Source organism: Mus musculus, chromosome 7 (assembly GCF_000001635.26).
Source record: "Mus musculus strain C57BL/6J chromosome 7, GRCm38.p6 C57BL/6J".
Lineage (NCBI taxonomy): Eukaryota > Metazoa > Chordata > Mammalia > Rodentia > Muridae > Mus > Mus musculus.
In genome coordinates, this window is record NC_000073.6 from 107,693,984 (window position 1) to 107,716,232 (window position 22,249).

At 44.8% G+C, this 22,249-nt stretch overlaps 1 protein-coding gene across 17 annotated transcripts in view; it reads left to right on the forward strand.

The window, feature by feature from the left end:
• The window catches only part of Ppfibp2 (PTPRF interacting protein, binding protein 2 (liprin beta 2)), a 153,537-nt gene that overhangs the window by 98,937 nt on the left and 32,351 nt on the right, over positions 1–22,249 (forward strand). For 16 of the 17 annotated variants that reach the window (XM_030242235.1, XM_006507443.3, XM_006507444.3 and 13 more), the window contains 3 exons: positions 3,584–3,715; positions 14,797–14,889; positions 20,603–20,714. In XM_030242235.1, coding sequence (XP_030098095.1) covers positions 3,584–3,715; positions 14,797–14,889; positions 20,603–20,714 — 337 coding nt within the window. Of the gene's footprint in view, positions 1–3,583; positions 3,716–9,896; positions 11,484–14,796; positions 14,890–20,602; positions 20,715–22,249 lie in introns of those variants that run through there. The other variant, XM_006507451.1, reaches the window with a different exon arrangement.

A 22,249-nucleotide genomic window follows, 5' to 3' on the forward strand; every position in this document is an offset into this window, starting at 1 on the left:
TTAATCTTATTCCCCTATTAGCCTCTCCTGACCCACTTCTGATCCCTTTCATACCAACTTGCACTTTAATGTTTCTTTTTATGATCCAGTGAGTGTTTCAAAACCTCTCGTACTGTAGCTCAGTGGCTCTCCCCCATACCCTGGGTACTCCTTTTCCCTCTCCCTGCCCTTCCTATAAATCCCCCCTCCCCCTACCACAGCTTCAGCTTTCTTTACAGCATGTGCATATATGATTTTCTGTAGCTATATACAATCTAGGTCCCAAACGCAGAGACAAAATGGATGTTTCTGAGACTGACCTTATTGTTTAATATGATTATTTCCAGTTTTTACGAGTGACATAACTGTTCTTCTTTATGGATGGAAACATTTCCATTGTGTATATGTATGCATTTTTAAAAATCCATTTGTCAGTCAGTGGACACCCATGTTGGTGACATAGCACTGTTGTGAACAGTGCTGCAGTGAACTTGGCAGTGCAGCCGACCGATCTCTGTGATGTGTGGACACAAAGCCTGGCTTTTTAAATTCAACAGTGATTGTTCATGACGAGGATAAGGCAGAGATATCAACAAAAGGCTTGGAAGAGGTAAAAACACTAGGGATCCTGTCCAAGCTTTAATATCAGTGAGCTGTCATCAATTAAACAACCTCAGATTTCCAATTAAAACTTGAGCATGTCCAGCACGAATGTCCACTTGGAATGTGAGCATGACCAATTCAAACACCGGCGCGACTAATTGGAATGGCTATTGGAACTAATTACAGCACTGTCTTCATCAGCTGTAACATTGGTGTGACTAATTACAACCTGGGAGTTGAAACAACTGGGGGAATCTGACCGTGCTGAGAGCAGAGGAGACTTAGATACACTGTAAAGCTTTTCAAAGGTTCACCAAAACCCTGTCTGGGATGCTGATCCCTGGACAGAGTGTGTGGATATCACCATAAGATCATTCCACGGCCCACAGGTGTTGTGCTTTCAATTGTCATATTCCTAAGTGATGGCTTCTGGTAGGTGTTTAAAAAAACAAACAAAGTCTTACAGAAGACTTTTTTCCTCCTTAGATCTCAGCACTCCAAAATAATCGTCCTTATGGATTTCACCTTGTAGGATTGTCCTTTTGTCCCTGCATGTAGGCAGCTTGGGAACTTGTGTATCTACATGTTGTGGTTCATCCCTAGCTGTTTGAAGGAATTTATTAGTTTCTTACTAATGATAATGCTGCCTTCAATGTCTCCTCTTACCTGCTTTAACTTTTATGATTTCTTTTGTGTATGTGGTGTGTGTGTATGTATTTGTACATATACACCATGACATGTATGTAGAGGTCATAGAAGAGCCTATGGTGTTATTTCTTGCCTTCCCCCTTGTTTGAGACAGGTCTCGTGCCCTTGTGTACATAAGACTAGGTACTATGCCTGAATTCATGCACTTTTCTGTGTCTGCATCCCATTTTGCTGAAGTAGCATCAGGAGTATAGACATTTGCTATAAGCCTAGCTACCTACTACATAGGTTCTAGGGATCTGAACTCAGGTCCCCACACTTGCATGGCAAACCCTTTAACCACTGAGCCATTTCCCTAGCCCTTCATATATTTTTAACTAGGAACATTCATTTTGTAAATCACCTTAAATTAGTTTTAGAACTAGGCATGTAGATGCAAGAATGGACTCAGAGAACCAGGTGTAGAAAAAGAGGGATATGGGGAGAGGAAGTAGGAGAGAATAAATGATAAACAAGGAAGATGATTAACATCTTATGAACTTCACATACTGAAGGCCAAGAGAACTCATTATTTTGGTGTGCCCTCCCACTTGGGGAAGAACTGCTTAAGGTACTTTCCATCCTGCTCAGCCTCAGCAACAGAGTTCTCTAGATAGTATGTGTTCAGTGAAACCATGGCAACCTGAGTGGACATTTCCTGGGCTTAGTAAATATTTGTTGACTGCTCTTTCAACATTTTGTTATTTCTCTTTAAATCCTTTTATTCACAACATACCTCTCCCACTCCAGCTTGAAAAACAGGATGATATGTCCAACAGAAATGAATTCTGAGGTCAAATAGGTGGTAGTTGGCAAACTAGTTCTGCTTAGGACTGGCATTATGTTCTTGCCCAGCAGATTTGCTTACTGTCCTTGGGTCTGTTTTCTCATCTGTAGAGTTAGGATGCCAAGGTTTGCTGCCAAATCCCCGTGGAGGTGTTTTAAGAGAATATGTACAAAAACCAGCCAGCAATCTCTGCTGCAAAGAAGGCACTCACCAAAGTCGAGTTTGTCATTACCTTGGACATCTCATCTGACTGATTCCTTGGGGCCAAGCAGCCCATGGTTCTAATGCTGTAGTGTTCCTGATTTTTGCCCTGTTATCCAGCCTCATGTCTGGCTAAGCAGGAAGAACCTGTTTCTATGGCCCAAGGCTCAGGAGGACTTCTAGACACCCAGTTAGTCCAGTGGGTTTGTAGCTCAGAGTCATCAGGGACTGGTGGCCTTTAGGGTTAGGTTAGCGAAGCATCAATTCCTAGTCAAACTGCCTTTTCCAAACAGTGTGGTTTTATTCATGATGGCTGGACAGTTTGAGATCTATGAGATCTGAGATCATCATTCTGTGAGCCAGGGTTCGGTTGCCTGAGATGATACACGATGTTCAGATGACGCAGGAGGTTGTTCCTTTCCCAGTTGCTCTTCTGGTTACCGTGTATGTCCTCAGTGCTAGGACCTGCATGGACAAGGGCATACCATGCACGAGGATCTTAGCCAACAGGATACTGCCATTTGCTGATGGAAAACGTACTGCAATCTGGAAATACTTCTGGACCTTTATAATGCCTCAACAGCTGTCTTGTCTGTATCCTTTTGTAGTTTCCTCTTGTTTGTGTTTAATAGGTATATTAATGGCAGGCTTGGTGTCCAGGAGCTGGACTATTTGGTTGTCAGCTACTATTCTAGTGACTGCTGGAATAGAAATAATGACCTTGGTCTTTCCACAATAGCAGGGAATAAGCTTATCTTATAGTAGCCTGGCTGTAATTTTGGTATAGTTCAGGAAAGAGCCATCCCACAGGACCATTCTTCAGGAATCCACTCAATACTCTGACTTCTCTCCGGATGTATTGTAAATGATGTTTTATGTTGAGATTTGTAGAAGACTAAACTGATCCTTGATTTTACCCAGGAGCTGGTCTAGAACGTTCTATTTTCAAAAACTGTGTTGTCAATATGAATGCATATTTGTTTGTTCTGACTGAGAGGGATTGCTGCGCCGCTTTGAATGCAGGGATGGGAAATGTTCATCCTTTGAGAGTGCTCATTCATTTTCTCTGAACATAATTAATAATGGTTACTATGGAGAAATATGTTTTTTGAGAAATGTCTTTCAGAGCATGCTGGGTGATGTCAGGGGTTGTGCTGTCCCCAAGTAACCTAGGGTCAGTCAAACTTCTCCCTAACACACCCGGGCTGCCATGCAGTAATCCTCACCCTAGCTGTAGAAAACACAGCCTTATATGCTATGGATGGAACAGCTGCTGACCTTGTTGCCATGGGGGCTTATGATGCTGAGATGCATTTTTGCTTTCAGGAGCTGCTAAGTCGCACATCTCTGGAGACCCAGAAGTTGGATCTGATGACTGAGGTGTCTGAGCTGAAGCTCAAGCTGGTTGGTATGGAAAAAGAACAGAAAGAACAAGAAGAAAAACAGAGAAAAGCAGAGGTGAGTGTAATTGCACCATGTGGGGTAGGGGTGAGGGTGAGGCCCGGGTTTATGTACGAGGCTCCTAGGCCATCTGGCCAACTGCAGTCCCAGCAGCCACTGGGTACCAAGGAATATGCATGCACTAAAGACACAATGATCTGTTTAATACCAAGTTATCAGGTTTTGCTGTTGCTGCACATTTCAGCAATGCACAAACCGCTCAGTTTTGGCTTTCTTGTTCTGTCCTCAAACTGCTGACAGGGATGGAAAGGGAAGCAGTTGAGAGGAGGGATCAGATACATGTGGAGGGACATAAGATGCCTTTTGTGAAAACTAAGGTAATGACAGCAACAGGAAGGAAAGAAGCCAGCCTTCCAGCAGGCCTGGGACTGTTTTGGATACATATTGCCCCCCAAGTTTGTGTGCTTTTTTTCCTTTCCTCTGGATGGGCTGTGTGGCTGAGCCTACATTCAGGCCATCTCTGAAAGAATGTTTGCTTGTATTGTTTTTCAGACTCCAGATATCATTGACTAGAACATGCCAGTGTCTATTGGGTAGAGTTTAGAGAGTTTTAGGCCCACAAAACCTTCTTTAAAGAATCATCATGTTTTCACTTAGATAATCTCATTCCTGTTCTATGATCACACCTGCCGTTGTGACCCATGGAAGACGGTAGTTTTACATTTCAGGAACCTTTGGCTTATTTACTGACTTATCTACCCAATAGCTCTCTGGACCTAAACAAATTAGTTACATAATTTGTATGTATATCAATTTGTTTATCTATTAAAATAGTTAATGTCTCAAAGACAATTAAATCATAGATGTTAAGTGCTATAGTATCTGATCTTTTGTAAACACTTGGTTTACATTCAGTCTTCTATATCTCAAAAATCAAAAGATGGAAAGTGGTCCTTTCTGATAAGTGCTGATATTATTTGCACAGGCATCTGCCATGCTTTTTTCAGTTTATGGTAGAGGTTGGACTACTAATATGCCAGGGGGTGTTCTTTGCATTGATTTTGAGAATGTTTCAAAGTAAGATGTGTAATGGTCACAAGAAAAGAGCTATAGTAAGCTGTGTACAGGAGCTCCTATTAAGAGGACAGATTGTATGGTGGCGCACACCTTTAATCCCAGCACTCGGGAGGTAGAGGCAGGCAGATTTCTGAGTTCGAGGCCAGCCTGATCTACAAAGTGAGCTCCATCGCTTCTCGGCCTTTTGGCTAAGATCAAGTGTACAAAGTGAGCTCCAGGACAGTCAGGGCTATACAGAGAAACCCTGTCTCGAAAAACCAAAAACACAAAAGAGTACAGATTGTTGGATTTCATATCTGGCTTTGAGTCATGCTCAGATATTCCTTAGTTTTGAACTCCTGGTTGTTAATTTAACTCCCGAATCCCTAGTTTTGTTTTTTGCTTATTTATTTCTATAAGGTGGTAGTATAGTAATGCTTGCTTGTTTCCCTAGACATTCTGAGATCTGCTGGAGAACTTGTGTATGTCGCCCTTAGGTTAGTGAGGACCATGTCGCAGTAGCTAGCTTTTATTGATTACTTACAGTGTTGTTCACACTGACAGTACAAATGTCGATTGTGACACATTATTCAAATGCGCAGAGTTCACCGAGACTGAAAGCTGATCTGTATGTAGGGAAATAATCGGATTTCATGAATTAGGCATTTTATCAGTGCTCTAGGGTATATAATATATGGGGACATACGTTAGGGGCTCAGAGGCAGAGTTCAGTGAGCTCTGTGAAGGGTGCAAATTGTCAGAGACTCAGTTTAAAGCCATAAGGGGAAAAGAGGGAAGGGGAGGGGAGGGGAGGGAAGGAGAGAGAGGGGAGTTGATAAGTTGATGGAAGTCTAGGGTTAAAGTACAGCATGGTTAGAGCTAGACAATTTCACTGTGCCTCTAAAATCCTGTTTTAGGGCAGTTCTTCATTTTTCTGTCTCCCGTATCCTTAGGAATGCTAACCCCTTCATAACAAAGATGGTCATCTGTAGCTCTAGAATGACATCTACAGAGATTTTTTTTCTTAAAGGTTTCAGCAAAAGCTGAAGGGTCATGGTGGGTCTCATGCCTGAGTCTGCTGGCTCTCTGGGAATGACAACACTTGGGTGTATGAGTGTGAGAGTGAAGAAAAGGCAGAACAATTGTGTAGAGCTGGGTAACTCGTTCATTTTTGGGGATTCAGGAAGGAGTTGAACTCCCCCATCTGGGATACACATAGGAGAATAGTTACATCCCTGGTGGCTTGCTTTCTTATCTGCAGGATTGTTTTCTAATCCTACAGAGTTTGGGGTTGTTTTCCATCAGGCTGTTCATGCATGAGGCAGCACAGCTCCTGAGCTCCATCCTACCAGATCACTGCCCTGCCCAGTTGCCAGTACAAATATTAGGTTTCCACATAGAGGAATTTTGTAGGCTGTTCAAACCTACAAAAGAGGCTGTGAGCAGCCACGTGACCTGAAACACATTCCTCCTCCTTGTAATTGAGCATACTTTGCTGGTCTGCCCAGGACCTCAGTCTCCATTGGTAGCATCTGGAGCACCAGTGGCTGAATGCAATGAGTGTTGCCCAAGTCTTACTGCTGTCATGTGATGGAAGTGAGAACATTTGCTAGCTCAGGACACTCATGATTGGAATTGAATGAGTAAAAAGAAATCCTCTTCCACTCCTATACTGCACTGTTTTTACCAGTAAATAAATGTGCCCAAGACTGAGTGTGGTTAGAAAAGACAAGACTTTGTTTTCCTTCTTGAGTTAGCCAGATGGAAATACTCCTGATAGTTAGCTTTTTGTCACTGTGTTAGACACTTTTCTTGTGTGACAAAATTCCTAATAGAAGCAAAAAGGAGAAAAGAGTTGTCCTTCTTCCTCCTCCTTCTCCCCTGACCCCTCCTCCTCCCCCTCCTCCTTTTTCACCTTCTCATCATTTGTTTTTTGAGGCAGAGTTTCTCTGTATAGCCCTTGCTGTTCTGGAACTCACTCTGTAAATCAGATTGGCCTAGAATTGAGAAATCCGCCTGCTTCTGCCTCCCCAGTGCTGGAATTAAAGGTGTGCACCACCACACCTGGCTTATTATTTATCTTTGACTCACGTTTAAGCAATATAGTGTGTCATGGTAAGGAAAGCATGGTGACTGGAACTCCACCCATAGTAGGAGGGGCTCAAGGCGTGGCTTGTTACAATCATTAGATCAAGAAACAGAAAGAGCTCTGACTTGAACAAGGGCTGGGTTCAGTCCTAAGTGACCTGCTTCCTCCAGCTAGACTTCTCCTAAATGTTCCAGAGCTCCCCGAGACGTACCACCAGAAAGACAACAAGCATTTGAACACATGAGTCTAGGAGAGGGACCTTTCACATGCAAATTCTAGCACTCACCATGGCAAAATAAGCCTGCAAATAAATTTGAAGAAGACTGATTTGTTAGCTCAGTGTTTCAGGAGTTCTAGGTTGGCTTCACTGCGATGAGGCAGAAAACTGTGACAGTTGGAACATGTGGCAGAGAAGGCTGATGAAGGCAACGCAGCTAAGAAGTAGAGGGAATCGGGAAGGGGTTGGAACATGATACAACTCTAAAGTCATGCCTCCGTTGATAGACATTGTCTAATCTGGCTCTACCTCCTATGATGTTCCAATCTTACCATGAAATTATGGACCTATCAGTGGGTTAATCCATTAATGGAATCATAGCCCTCATGATCAAGTCACTCAGCAAACCTTTAACACACGAGCCTTCCTTTGGCATTTCAGGCTGAAGGTGTAACACTTCCTCTGTGCCATTGCTCAGCCGTTGCTTCAGAGTCTTAATGTTTGGTTCAATGAAAACAGGGTTAGTTTTTAACAGGAACATCACATACTGTTCTGTCTGGGCTAAAATTCTAGGGGGGCACAGCTGGATCTCTCTATGGGACCCAGAGGGGTCCAATACTTGGTCATATTTAGAGGAGAGACGAGAACTAAATTGTGGATTCCAGAATGTGAGGTTATCTCGGTTATTCGAGAACTAGAAATAATTTTCAGGACTTTCTTGCAGAATACACCGTGACTTACACCACACTGTTTTCTTCCTGTGTTCCATACCTGGGAAGGGGGAAATTTGGATTTCTGAACGAGAACAGCTTGGGCCACAGAGAAAGTACAGGGAAGAGTGCATTTGCTCAGTGCTGAACTTGCCTGCTGAGAAGAGGTTGAATATTTTTGTTTTGTTTTATTAATTTACCTTTTCATATATATGAAAAAAACTTAGAAAAAATGAAACGTTCATAAGGATGCTTAACAACAGATCTCATACACATGTCCTCCAGCCGACAGGACCCAGTGCTATCTGTTTGTTGTATTATTCCAAAGTTATCCTATGCAAGGCCAAACTAATTCATGTGGACAGATGGATACAAAAACATGCATCCAAATTCCAGGCACACATGTGCATGTATGCACACAGGCATGCGTGTACTTTCACACCCCCAAGCATCACTACATCTGTGTATGCATAGACACACCACATGCGCGTACATCATGTGCACAAACCCAGAGACACCGCATGTACACATACCACACGCACACACACCACATGTGTGCATGCATACAGATGTACCACATGCATACACATCCCATGCACACCCCCCCTTCCCATGCACACACACCACACGCATGGACACAAGACATATGCTTCTTTTATCTTCATACTTTTCTTTTTAAAAATAGAATAATCTTGCACTTCTTTCCATGGCTAGAATAGTAAACAACAAACATTCCTCATTTATATTTATGTCTTCCTATTTTCTAATATCTCTCTAAGCCCTCCAGTAGTTGACAGAGCTCTCTTTTGATGGACATTTAAATTGTTTCCAGGCTTTGCTGTACGATGCTGTAGTAAGTAATCATACACATGTGTGAGGCTCCCACAGTGGAACACATGAGTCAGGAGCATCTGTACTTGACATTCTGACATATTTCCAAATCTCCCTCTATAGCCTATGGAGGTTAGATGCCCATCAGCAGTGCATGCTAGTACAGGGCCAGGCCACTGTTAGGCTGAGCATGAAGGAAGAGCGGGAGAAAGGACTGAGGGTAATTGTGAACAGGTTTAGCAGGGAAGAAGACGTGGGACAGATTGTGATTATGGGAGGTGCTGGAGAGCTACACAGAGAACCCTGAGAAGCGGAGTGGATGTTTGGAAAGCAGGGTGAATATACGAAGTCAGCCGAGATTACAACACACAGCAGCAATTACGAACTCATAAATGTCACCTGTGCTTCGTGATTGGTAGCCCAAGGAGGCAGCAGTGCTGCCAAAGGCTCTGCCCCGTAGGAGAGAAAAAGACCTGGGACTAAAGGAGATGGCCAGCCCTGGAGTTGGAGTGTTCGGTTTCATTTTGGGTCTGAGGACTGAGACAAACAAAACAGCAGGAGATTAGGGAAGTGGCCCAGCGACCTGGGGTTTATCACAAGGTTCTGCTGAGGCAGAGGGAGGAAAACAGGTGTGCACCTAACCTATGACCCACATCCCTGATGCAGACAAGAACGGAAGTGGAGGGAAGAGAGCAACAGCTGTCTGGATCTTAAAAGTCCTCAGCCGATGCTGTTATGATTATTTTTCTCACTTTTCTTGCTCAGACCCTAGGAAACAAAACCTGGGGAAACTGTACCTTGGTTTCAGTTTTGAAGCAAAGGGAAGACTAATGCAGTAACATGTGGGGGTACGAGGGCTTGTGGTCACTGTTACCCACAAAATCATGAAATGGATCAAGAACAAAGCTAGGCATAGGCACGGTACTCTGAGAGGTCAAGGGATACATCAAAAAGGCTGGGAACTCTACATACAGAGAAGAGAACTCAGTCATCCTGAGCTGCTGGGAAGTAAGGTAGCTCTGACTGCACCATTTCCCATGCAGTATCACCAAGAAGGAAGGGCTTAGCCCTGAGGGAACCTGGATTTCCTAGGGGCCAGCACAGAAGGTGGAAAGGGCATTTACTAAGGACACAAGAGCTCCTGTATGAACCGTATGAGGAAGGACAAACCCCATACTAAGGGTGGTGCTGAGAACAATAGCCTTTTAAGTTTTTAGTTAGTTTTTAGTTTTTAGTTAAAGAGAAACTGGACTTGAGGTGTGCCATGCCTCTCACAGGTGCAAGGAATTGGGACAACAGTCTCCACACTGCATACTGCCCGTGAGGTTTCTGTTGCTATTTTGTTTCTTCTGTCTTCAGTGCTAGGGCGCTAACCCTGGACCTTGTGCATGCTAGAAAAGTGCTGTTACAGGGAGCAAGCGTCAGCACTGTCACTTGTACGTAAAATTAGAGCCAAGTGTCTGAGGGGTCAGAGAAGCTGGAAAACAGAGAAGGGAGTCAAGGCCACTGAGGGGCATCAGTGGATAAAGGTGCTTACCACAAGCATGGCGACCTGCCTTTGAACCCTGGAACCCAGCCACAAGGTGGAAGGAGAGAACCACTGTCTGCCAGATTAGATACAAGCATCTTGGCACACTCCTATATATACACAGACACACAGTAACTAAAAGAATTTTTTTTTTTAATATTTAAAAAAGATTGAGTCACATCTGAGCCTGGGGAAATAGCTCCTTCTGGAGGGCCTGAGTTTGAGTCTCAGAAATTACAAACAAGTCAGGGTGTGGTGGCACACTGATGTAATCCAAGGGAGACAGACAGGAGGCTCCCTGGAGCTCACTGACCAGTCTGTATTGTCTAACTAGTGAGCTCCAGTGAGAAACCCGGCCTCAGAAAATAGTGGGCAGTGACAGTCAAGGTTGGCCTTTGGCCTCGACACATATTCTTTCTCTCTCTCATACATGCAAGTGAGATCTCTCTCCTCTCCCCGCTGCCCCCCTCAGGTATTTACACAGATTAAGGTAGAAGTTTCACCAGACTTAGATCATTGGTTCATCTGGAAACGTGTCTGTCCTGATAGACCAGAAACACACTTCAGTGGATGCTGCAGAATCACTGCCTGGGATATATTTTGACAAAGAATATAGGCTGGATGTTCAATTGTTTTAACACTCTATTAGTATCTGAATGGGTTAGAGTTGGGGGTGCATTATCATGCATAGGGATGGTATGTGTTATAGAGATCACCTATAAGCAGGTGTTGGCATGTTTACATGTGTGGGTGGGTATTGGCAAGAGTAGCATGGATGTAGGTAGGAGGGAGTGTGTGCGTGCGCATGCGTGCGTGCGTGCTTGTGTGCTTGTGTGTGTGTGTGTGTGTGTGTCTGTCTGTCTGTCTGTCTACTGCTGCTACTGCTTCTGCTTAGATGATGGGATCTGCCAGACTCTGTACCTCAGCTATTGTCTTAGAAGAAGAATGGCCATCCAGTGTGCCACAAAGTAGATGTTAAACTTCAAGACAGGTCTGAGAATGGAGTAGGCCTTAGGCCAAACCATGGCAGGTATTTTTGTTCTGCCAAAGAGGGACCTGGCTGTGGACTGGGGGCTGCCCTCCCCTCCTCTCCCCAGTCATGCTCACCCTCTGCATCCTTGCTTTCCTTCTCAGCTGCTCTCCCAAGATGGTCTGCATCTGCTGGTGACTGACGTTGGGTGCTTTTCTCTGCTTTCTCTTCCTTCCCACAGTCAGTTCTGAATGTGATCAGTGAGCTGCAGGAACAGATGTGTAGGCTGCAGCTGGACATCCACAGGCAGATTCAAGAGCGCCTGTTACTTGCTAGGGACCACCCTGAGGAGCTGGTGGCCGGTGACCACGAGGCCAAGCCCCAGCCCTGCAGCCAGGACTGTGCCCCTTGGGAGGGGTCACCTGTAGGAATCACACTTAAGTATATCAGCGCATGTGTGTGTGATGTCTCAGTGGTAGAAGGCTGGGGTTTCTCCTAACCATAACTGTGTGCAGTGGCTTCGCATGGATTTGCTGTTAGTTACCTCAGGGCAGAGCTTGGTCTCACACAGACCTCTCTTGATGTGAGGTGGGCTCTGGGACCATCATCAGTCAGGGTTTGAGCAGGTGAAACTAGTCCTCAGAAGGCCACATTCCCCATCTTTAGGAATAGGATCAAGATGTATCGCAGGCTCTGAGTGGTGGGGGATTTGGGCCAAAGCAAGATTCAGGATTCTTTTTCCCAGTCTATGATCCAGACACTTATCCCTCCCCCTGGACTGGATGTTTAAATGAAGTCCCATTGTATGATTCTCTTTAAGGGAAAAAAACCCAACAGCATCATGGGAAAAAATCCTTTCAAATCAATTTTTAGAGAAGCTTAGCCACATCCCTCACCCCAGGGAGTAAACACATCAGGGTTTTCGTTTGTTATGAATAATTAAGTCATCACCTGAACTTCCAGGAAAACAATATCCACATAATAATCACAATAGAGTGAGTTCATGACCTTTTGGGCCATATGCCAAAGAAGTCACAAGAACCCAGACAGCAGTAGCCTGTACTTTCTTAATTCTGTCCCCAGCTGGCATGGTGCCCTCTCTGAGCAAACTGAGCAGCACCCCGCCCCCCAAGATAGGAACAAAACAGACAGACTCTTCCTGCCTGCTGGGCATTGGAACGGCTCAGGCAGGGCCAACAATATTACTAGGAAAGGATTCCGAATCTCTGGTAAATCTAAATAGGCAACCAAAAGTCTCGGAGCCCAGTGATGAAGATCAAGGGCACAGTCACCTTAGCTTAGAGGACCCTTTTTAAATAAGTATCAAGAAATACTTACCTCAGCTGTAAGTCATTTTTAATAAATTATCTTATAAGATTCATGTGGAAGGAGTGTCACTTCATGGTAGATTATCTCAGAATGCAAAGACATCTAAGCCAGTTAAATGATGACTTGAGTATCAGGTGTTTGTTCATCAACAGCTATGTGCCAGGATCTGCTGGGTAAGAGGTTCAGAAAGGCTCCCCAGACCTCACAGAAGGGAACAGAACTATCCATTAGGTAAACCTTACAGGAGATCTGTAGGAAACACCTGAAGAGTCCCAGAGAGCGTTTTAATGTGATGGGGAGGTCTTTGCTTGGGTAGGCTGAAGGGTAGGCAGGAGTTAACATGGTGGGCAGGTAGAAAGAGAATGGGGTAATTATAAGCTGGGAAGCAGTTGAAAATTCTCCAGTGGACATATTAGAGTTTATCCGGGGCAGGCCAGGCCAGGCCAGGCTGGTCATGAGTTAGCTCCGAGAAGCAAGGGAGTGCCATGATCAGATGGGTGTGCTAATGCCATTGGTCCTCTGGGAGTTTAGCACTGAGGTTTTCCATAGGGCCTAGGGCACAAAGGATCAACTATTTGAAGCTACTCAGGTTACCAACACTCACTGCATTCTGGGTGGTACTTTTGGAGGGAAATGAGACATAACAACATTCGTGGATGTGACATGGGTAAAGCTTGGACCCAAATAGAATTAACGACCTTTATGGCAGTTCTTCGGATAGGAAGCAGTTGTTATCTGAACCGAAGTAAAGTTTGGTTCAAGACAACAGTGTTGGCAGGTCACATTGGCAGTGCATGTTGTAATCCCCAGGGTCTGGAAGGTAGAAGCAGGTTTGAAAGCTTGAGGCCGATTTGTACTGTGTAGTGAGTTTACAGGTCAGCCTAGTCTTTGAGATTCTGCCTCAGGGAAAAAAACCAAAAAACAAACAAACAAAACAAACAAACAAACAAACAACAGGGCTGGAGAGATGGCTCAGTGGTTAAGAGCACTGACTGTTCTTATGAAGGTTCTGAGTTCAAATCCCAACAACCACATGGTGGCTCACAACCATCTGTAATGACATCTGACGCCCTCTACTGGTGTGTCTGAAGACAGATATAGTGTACTTACATATAAATAATAAATAAATCTTAAAAAAAAAAAGAAGAAGAACAAACCAACAAAGATAACATTGCTGAGTGTTGCCCCTTTCTTGAGGGAGTTTTCAACCAGAGATCCCAGAGTTAGAGGATGCGAGCTTAAATTCCTGCCCTGCTTACCACCTGTACAAATGTGTATGCAGAAGTGATTTACACATCCCTTCCTCAGTCAGGCAGCGTCACTGACTTCCCATCCACAATGCCATAGTGAACACTCATCTGTAGATCTTCCCACCCCGGAGCTCCCCAGTCTCATCTCCAGTGCATGTGACAGCTAATCTCTGTTCCACCTCAGTGGGCAGTCTCACTTTCTGCCTCTACTGGATTCCTCTCTGCATGCCTTCCTGTTTCTCTAGTTTAACCTCCTCGTCAGAACAGGACGCTCATGCTGGCATCTGCGGTTGGCACTCAGCGTTTGTTCTCTGATTCTTACGGCCTGTGAAGCCTCGGAGGCTTGCCACTTCCTCCTCTGGCTCCCCACCTTCCTCACAGAGAAATAGATGCTTCTCTCGCTTCCTGCTCCTCTCTCCACTACCAGGGAAGCTGCCTCCACGTCAGCATCTCTGCACCTTCCACTCCCAAGCTTGACCTGTCTACTTGTGACACCTGTATATGAGCTGGGCACATCTCATGGAGGTTCAGATGTCAGAGGAAGGGGATGCCAGGATATACGAATAAGAGGATAATATTGAGTTTTAGCCTGGGAGGTAGCTTGCTTGGTAAAGTGATGAGCATGAGGACCTGAGTTCTATCTCCATAACAAATGTTTAAAACAAACAAACAAACAAAACTACCACCATCACTACCATCAACAATAAAATAACTCCCCTCGCCCCCTAACCCCACAGTCCCACATGTAGTCCTAGCAGTGTGGGGTGGAGGCACGCAGATGCCTGGGGCTTGCTGGCCAACCAGCAAGAGACCTACCTGTTCTAGAGGAAAAAACAAATTAAAAAACTAAATAATATACCTAAGGTTGTCCTCTGGCCTACATGTGCACATGCAAATGCACACATATGTACATTGCAGTTTCTTCTCTCTCATGTCTGAAACTCCCTGGCCTTCATTTTTAAACGGGCACAACACAGCCTTTCCTGGATCCCAGACCAGTTTAAAGCACAAAGCTGCAGACACGGAGCCTGCTGGCTCCAGACAGCTGTCGACAGTTGCTGCTGGCCCAGCCCCCTCTGCATGAGCCTTATCCAGTTTGGAGCCTTCTTGCTTGCTCCTTATCTGTCACAGCTCTGACATTCTCTCTCTTCTCTTCAGGAGTTACTGCAAGAGCTTAAGCACCTCAAAATCAAGGTGGAGGAGCTGGAGAACGAGCGGAACCAGTATGAGTGGGAGCTGAAGGCCACCAAGGTAACCGGCAGTAGGAGGCACCCGAGGAGGGTGAGGGGTGGGGCCCCTGCTGGGAGGGGCTTCGCTCTCAGGCTTCCCTACAACAGAAGTGTGGAAGTGCAAACCAGCCCCACACAGTGGCACCTAGGCTGTAGTGCAGTTCTGCTGTAAAAAGGTTCCTCATGAGGAGCCTGGGAAACTGAAGTGAGAGCCGCTGAGGTTCCCCGGCCCTACCTCCTTCCCCAGCAGCATCCTTCTGTCCCTGACTTAGCCAAGGAGGTTCTTGGGAGAGTGGGCGAGTGGGCTGGCAGGTGAGTGACAGCAGAACTCGGGAGTGTGACTGTTGGGATTGCTGGAGACACCTGTGTAAACTCAGCAGTTCCTGTCATTATTGGTTTTCTAGAAATAATAATAATCATGCATTTCTCAAACGATAAAGCTTGCTTTATTTATTCAACCAAATCATTTTTACTGTATTGGGGAGCTTGTTGTATAAAGGACACCGAAAAGAAATTCTTTAGTGGGATATTGTTTTCTTCTTTCTTGTAAGTTTCTCCTCATTGAACTGCAGGGGTTAAAAGTAGTGTTAAGTTGGGTAGGTATCTTGGGGCACTTGTCATCCCAACATACCCACAGCATATTGAATCAGGAGGGTCACTTGCAGTTGGAGGCTATCTTAGACTACATAGTGGGTTCCAGGCCAGCCTGAGCTAAATAGCATGCTTCTGTCCCAGAAAACAACAGTACACCAAAACAAACAAACAAAAATAGAAAAAAAAAGATTTAAATATTTTTGTCTGTGTGTTATGTCTTAAAAATGTTAAATTAGTTGTCAGGTGAACAATAGGAAACATAGCACTAAAACTAGTTAAGCTATTTTTAGAGTGTGTGAGGGTGGGATGGATGGAGCACCGATGTTTGGGTAGCATGTGCTCTGGCTACCTGTGGAGGTCAGGGACTTAGGAAGTGGGTCCCCTTGAGTTGTCAAGTTGGGGAGGCAGGAGCTTTTGTCTGTTGAGCCATCTTGTCAGCTCAGGAGTCTGTTGTTTGAAAAATATATAATAAATTCCAAAATGAATAAAAGATCACTGAATCTCCCAATACAGAGAAGAGACTGTTGGAGCAGAAGCAAAGTTCTGGTCACTCTGATCTGCTCACTAGCATTGTGTGGCTGTCACATTACCGGACTGTGCCTTCTGGGGAGTGACAGATAGTAGGATTCAATAACAAAGGGCTTCACTTGGGCATTAGGAGGAAGAAGGAAACTCTAGGTCCAGTTTCTCCTGGAGGAAGCCTGGGACACTGCCACTTAAGAGAAAACACTTCTGCTTTTCCCTTAGGTCCTGTAGAGCCATTCACAGGTGACACCTGGTGACGCTTTGCAGGCATTTCAGTGTTCAGTGTGTGTTCACATTTTTGTTGTTGTTGTTTGCTTGTTTGTTTTTACTTTATTTTTCACTTACTCACTTTATATCCTGCTCACTGCCCCCTTCCTGGTCGGTCACTCCCGCCCCCAATCCTTTCCCCTTCCCTCGGTTCTTCCCCCAATCATTCCCCCATTCCCCTTTTGTAACTCTAATTCTAGGGGCCTGACAAGCCTTACTGGCTTCTGCCATCACTGCCGGCCTGTGGTGCATAATTACACATGTGGGCACATCATGTATGTTTATGTATGAACTCATAAAATAATTAAAATTTTTTTTAAACAGAAAGGAATAAAGATCACTCAGATCACCCAGCTGCTGCCACTGTTACTGGTTCCTCCCTACCAGGTGTTTTTGTTTATGAGCCCCACCCCCACCCTTCTCCCTCCCTTTCTCTTCTCTTTCTTGCCCCCTCTACATTTCTTCCCCAGTTTCTGGTGATGATTTATACAAAAGTATATATTGTGCTTTTTTCCCCATTTGAAAATTGATGATTTAAGTTACTAAAAGAGAAGTGCTGCACATGATGTTAGTATTTATATAGTCATATTTCCATGTATAAACATAACATGCTTAACCATTTTTCAGATGACAAAATGGAGGCCTAGAGAGAGCAAGTAACTCTCCCACACTCTCACCACCAGGCAGGCCTGGCCTGACATGGACTTTTGTTGTCTGAGCACAGAGCCTTGTGTGTGCTTGGCTGTGTTTTCACCAATTTAAGAGCCTTGTTTTTTCCAGTAGCTCAAAACTTTCCACTACGGCACTCATTCCTGCCAGTCCAGCCCCGGTGAGACCTTTGAAGTTGCACACATCACCCTTTGTTATAAAACCAAGAAACTCTTTTTAATCCACCCAAGCTCTCTGCCTTGGCATGTGGATCCGTGAGATGCTAAGGCGTCTTTAATAATTACCAGGTGTGAAACACCTCCCACCAGAACCCACCCAGCCCTTTGCACACTTTTCTTTTTTAAGTCAGAGAGTAGTGCTATGGTTGTGTTTGACACTGATTTTGCTGTTAAAGAACACAAGACTTCAGTGGCCAAGGCGAGGTGTGGACCTGGGTCTCCCCTTTCTGTGCTGTCCTGTTTTTTCCTGAAGTGGCAGCTTCCCAAACTGAAATCCTCTCTGTATTTGTAAGCTGTTCAGTTTTCAGTGTCAGCCTCCTCAGTCCCTCAAGGTGGCTCATCCTAATAAACAACAGTAGGGTTTGTGCCCTGAGCTTAGTAAGACACAGTCCTGTAGGGGTGCAGATGTTTTCCTGCCCTGCAGGGACCCAGAGCACTTCTCTCTGCCACACTGCCAGCTTCTGATTGTCAAGGATCTCAAGCAGCAGGGTTTTTTTTTTTTTTTTTTTTATGGTTGAGAGAGCCATTGTTTTCATGGTTCTGGATGGGGCTATCCATCCATCCATCTAGCTGTGGGACAGGTAGCTTTCTACAGATAGCAGAGAGCCTGTAGTTTTTCCTGGTTCTATGGCTGTTTCAGAGTGAAGGTTGAGTCAAATCACTTGGACTTTGGGATCTGTGGCAAAGGCTCATACTTTGGATACTTGGTCCCCAGTTGTTGAAACTGTTTGGAAGGAATTAGATGTTGCCTTTTTAGAAGATATGTGTCATCGGGTAGTGGGCGGTATTCCTAGCTAGTGGTCTATGCCTCATTCTTACTATATAAGCTCTCAGCTACCGCTTCAGTGCCATACCTGCCCACCCGTCTGCTATAATGTTCTCTGCCATCATGGTCATGGACTAGACTTTGAAACTACACCCCCCCCTCCCAATAAACTATAAGTTGCCTTGGTCATGGTGTCTTATCACAGCAATAGAAAAGTAATTAAGACAGGATCGATAGTACATCAGTGACCTCATATAGAGGCCAGCCTCAAGGAGAAGAGACCCCTGAGAGCCAGATGCTATACTCTGATTCAGTAGGCCCACTTCACTGAAGTCTACTTGTGAGGCTAGCAGACAAGAGTAACATTGAAAGCAGAGACCACACTAAAGAACCACAGGCGAGGAGCCATGCAAGAAAAGTTGAGAGATTTAGTTCTAAAGAATATCCTGACCCTGGTGGAAATGAGATGCATTTGGGTTGAGAATCCTAAGGCTAGAGTTGTTAGGAGCCATTGGCACCATTATCCATAAGCCAGTGGACACACAGGCCCCAAATGATGTGTGGTCCATAATGGGTGTCCATCTCAGTAAGCTGGATGGAGTAGCCAGACTTTGCTCTCTTGATTCTGGGTACAGCCCAGAGCAGAAGAATGTGCTTCATAGTGAGCTTTGCAGAGCTTTGAAGCCTGACCTTGCATCTCCTGTTTTCCTTTATATCTCTGTCCCATTTGGAGGATGTGAGGGGAGGCTTATTCAGAACCATCGAGAAGGCTGAGAAATACCAAGTCTCTTAAGAGTGGCCTTCATTCCTCCTATTAACCTGGTAGCATGCGACCTGGGAAGCCTGGAGCTCTCCACTGGAGGAGCAGGCTGGGAGCGGGGATGGAATTCTGCACGAGAGCAGACTAGGTGAGCGGGTAAAGCTCTGTATTGGAGCAGCAGGCTGGCTGATGAAGTCCTGTGATGAAGCAGAGAGACTGAGGTATGTGACGCCCTACATTGGAGCAGGCAGGCTGGGTGGGTGGCATTCTGCATCAGAGCACATGTCAGAAGTTGGCATCTGTTATGTTTTTAATGAACATCCCCCCTCCCCTTCCCATAGGCTCATAAATTTGAATGTCTGGCTCCTAGTTGTCAGGCAGACTATCTAGATTAGGGATTAGGGGGTGTGGTCTTGTTGGAGGAGGTGTGTCACCCAGGATGAGCTTTACATTTTCAAAAGCCCACGCCAGGCCCGGTTTCTCTCTTGCTCTGCCTGCTGCCTGTGGATCAGGAGGTAAAGCTCTCAGTGACTGCTCCAGCTCCATGCCTGTCTGCTTCCTGCCATGATGACAATGGACAACTTCTTCCTTCTGGAACTATAAGCAAGCCCCCAGTTAAATGCTTTCTTTTATAAAGTTGCCTTGGTCACTATGTCTCTTTCTTGTAATAAATAGAACAGTAACTAAGACAGTAGTTTTTGAAAATAGTGAGAATACTGGCTGCAGGGTGTGATAACACTGAGCAAAACCTGGCAGGCAGAAGAGTCACCAATAGGACTGGTACTCACTTGATTCCTTGCTGCAGTTCAACGATTGACTTGGGCCCCACATTATACTCTGACAGCCAGAGTTAGACTATGACTAGGTTCCTACATGGCGAGCAGTAGGCAGGGTTGATGCCTTTGCTGTGAGTTTCACTGCTCAGAGCGTAGTTCTAAATCTTTTCTTGGTTTGACGTTCAGAATGGAGCTTTTTCCTAAGGTAAGGAAGAGGGTGGGATGAACTGTTACTGTGATTGCAGTATTTACTGGGCCTCACATATATGATATGTGAGTCACTCATAGTGGTTATATTATATAGTCTTCCCACAGGCCATGAAGTAGAAGCTAATAAGCCAAGACTCAGAAGGCTCAATTACTTGTCCAAGGTCATGCAACTGGAACATGACAGATTCTAGATTTGTTTGGCCACAAAAGGCTTCTTGGAGTGAGATACTAGGAGCTCTGATTTTCTAATGAATCTGGAAAGCATGGATAACCATGTGTAGTGCTGTGATGAAATTTAACCTGTTATGCATAGTGGAGATGTGGGAACTACCCAGTGTTAATGCCAATGTGTGTGTGTGTGTGTGTGTGTGCACGCACACATGGATGAATGTGTGTGCAGTGTGCTTACGTTCTTTCCTTTAAGAAAAGTATATGTATTTAACACACTCTAAAGCTTGAATGTATGCTCATAGGCAAGCATACAGCTGTGCCTGGAGGTTGGGCAAAAGCATTAACTGCACAAAAGGAGAATATCTAAGGTGTATGTGTATCTTGGGAGAGGAAAGGAGAATATCTAAGGTGTATGTGTATCTTGGGAGAGGAAAGACCACGTGCAAAATCAACAGTTCAACTTGTGCAGCAGGGACAGAGCCTTCCCACTGTACACAGTCCTAGCTGCTCTGGCCTCAGTTTTACCCAGGCTTTACAGACAGGGAAGAGAAAGAGCTTGGTCAAATAAGGGGATGCAGAAGCAAGCTGACGGCAGGCGAGTGAGTTCCTTCTGCAGGATTCCGTCTTTTGGGGAGGGCAGTTATCCACTCTTACTCCTCGCCCGTGTCCTTCACTCCTGCTGTCTCTTGGGATCCAGTGGGCTCTGGATTAAAATTATGCCATTTGTGATGAGCTGGAAGTCTCTTTGATCCAGAAGGGATTCTCTGTTGCTTCTTCAGGCTGAGGTAGCCCAGCTGCAAGAACAGGTGGCCCTAAAAGATGCAGAAATTGAGCGTCTCCACAGCCAGCTCTCCCGGAGTGCAGCTCTCCACAGCGACCATGCAGAGCGAGGTAACTAGATTGACTGACAGCACATTATCTTAGGTCCTGGGCCCACTCTTATGTCTGTGAATGAGTATGTCCTTGCATGTCTGGGTATGAGTAATGTACACACACACATGTGTGTGTGAGCATGTACTTATGTATACAGTGTGCTTGCTTGTAAAGCTGAATTCTATTGTGGGACCTTTATCACACCCCTCCCTTACCTAGAACACTCAGCTCTGAAGGCTTTTCTCACAACATTGTTTGAAGCTCTGTGCAGCCCCTTCTGGAGGTTTGTTTGTTTTTTTCCCCTAAAAACAACCTGACTTCATTGGGTTGAAAGGCCTTGCCTCTGTGTTACCACCAGAGGGGTATTAGCTGTTTATCCTGCCTGACATTTGTAGAAGGCCCTGAGGTTACAGAAGCAAACCAATTCCTTGTCATCCTTAGATCTCTACTTAAATGGCATTTCTCAGGAAGCTCTTCTTGACCTCAAGTAGTTGACTCTGGTTGTTATTCTTGAACTCAGCAGCCTCTTGTTCCCAGCATAGCGTATACTGTTACTTAGTAGTGCTGGATTTTGGGAGGTCTTGAGATCACCCTACTCTAACTCAATGATTTTATCTTTGTTTAAAAGCACCTCAGAACCTAGCACAATATTTGGCTCACCATAAAACTGAGTCATTAAATAAGTGAAGTGATACTGGATGCTCCCTGGAGAGTGCAAGTCTTGTCAATTAAAACCAGAAGAAACCCTCAAGTTCTTAACATGCATAGTATGTTGTGCAATTTTCCAATGATATGGAAAGATCACACATGCCCAAGCTCCTCTACTTGCCACCGGATACCAAGCAATGGGGTGCTGCCCGTGTGTAGCCTTATCCTGGCCTCAACACTCCCCATCTTGGTTCTCTAGCTGGTGTGAGAGCATTCCCAAGTTATCAGGCGTGACAGCAGCTGCCTGTACGCATGGCACCATCTTGCTGTCCCTTCCCACCTTTTCTTTTCTTTTGGTTTTGGATTGAGCTCAAGGCCTTGTCCATAGAAGACATATTACTCTGCCACAAAACTGTATCTCTAGCCTTTACATTTTTTTTTCTTTTATTTTGAGATACTAAATTGCCCAGGCAGGGCTTGCAGCTTGTATCTCGTACTTCAGCCTACTATGATTATAGGCTTATAGCTCCATGCTCATATATAAACATTTATTTAATTAGATTATACAGTTTGAAATTAAACCAACTACCAAACCTTTGTATGATGCCCAGTCTCCATTTATTATCCATAAGTTGTTTTGGGTTTTCTTTTTGTTATTTGTTTTGTTTTGTTTTATTTATTTATTTATTTATTTATTTATTTTGTTTTTTGTTTTTTTAGACAGGGTTTTTTGTTTTTCGAGACAGGGTTTCTCTGTGAATCCCTGGCTGTCCTGAACTCATTCTACAGAACCAGGCTGGCCTCGAACTCAGAAAAATCCACCTGTCTCTGCCTCCCAAGTGCTGGGATTAAAGGCATGAACCACCACTCCCGGCTGTTTCAGTCTTTCTTTCCTAAATTTTTCC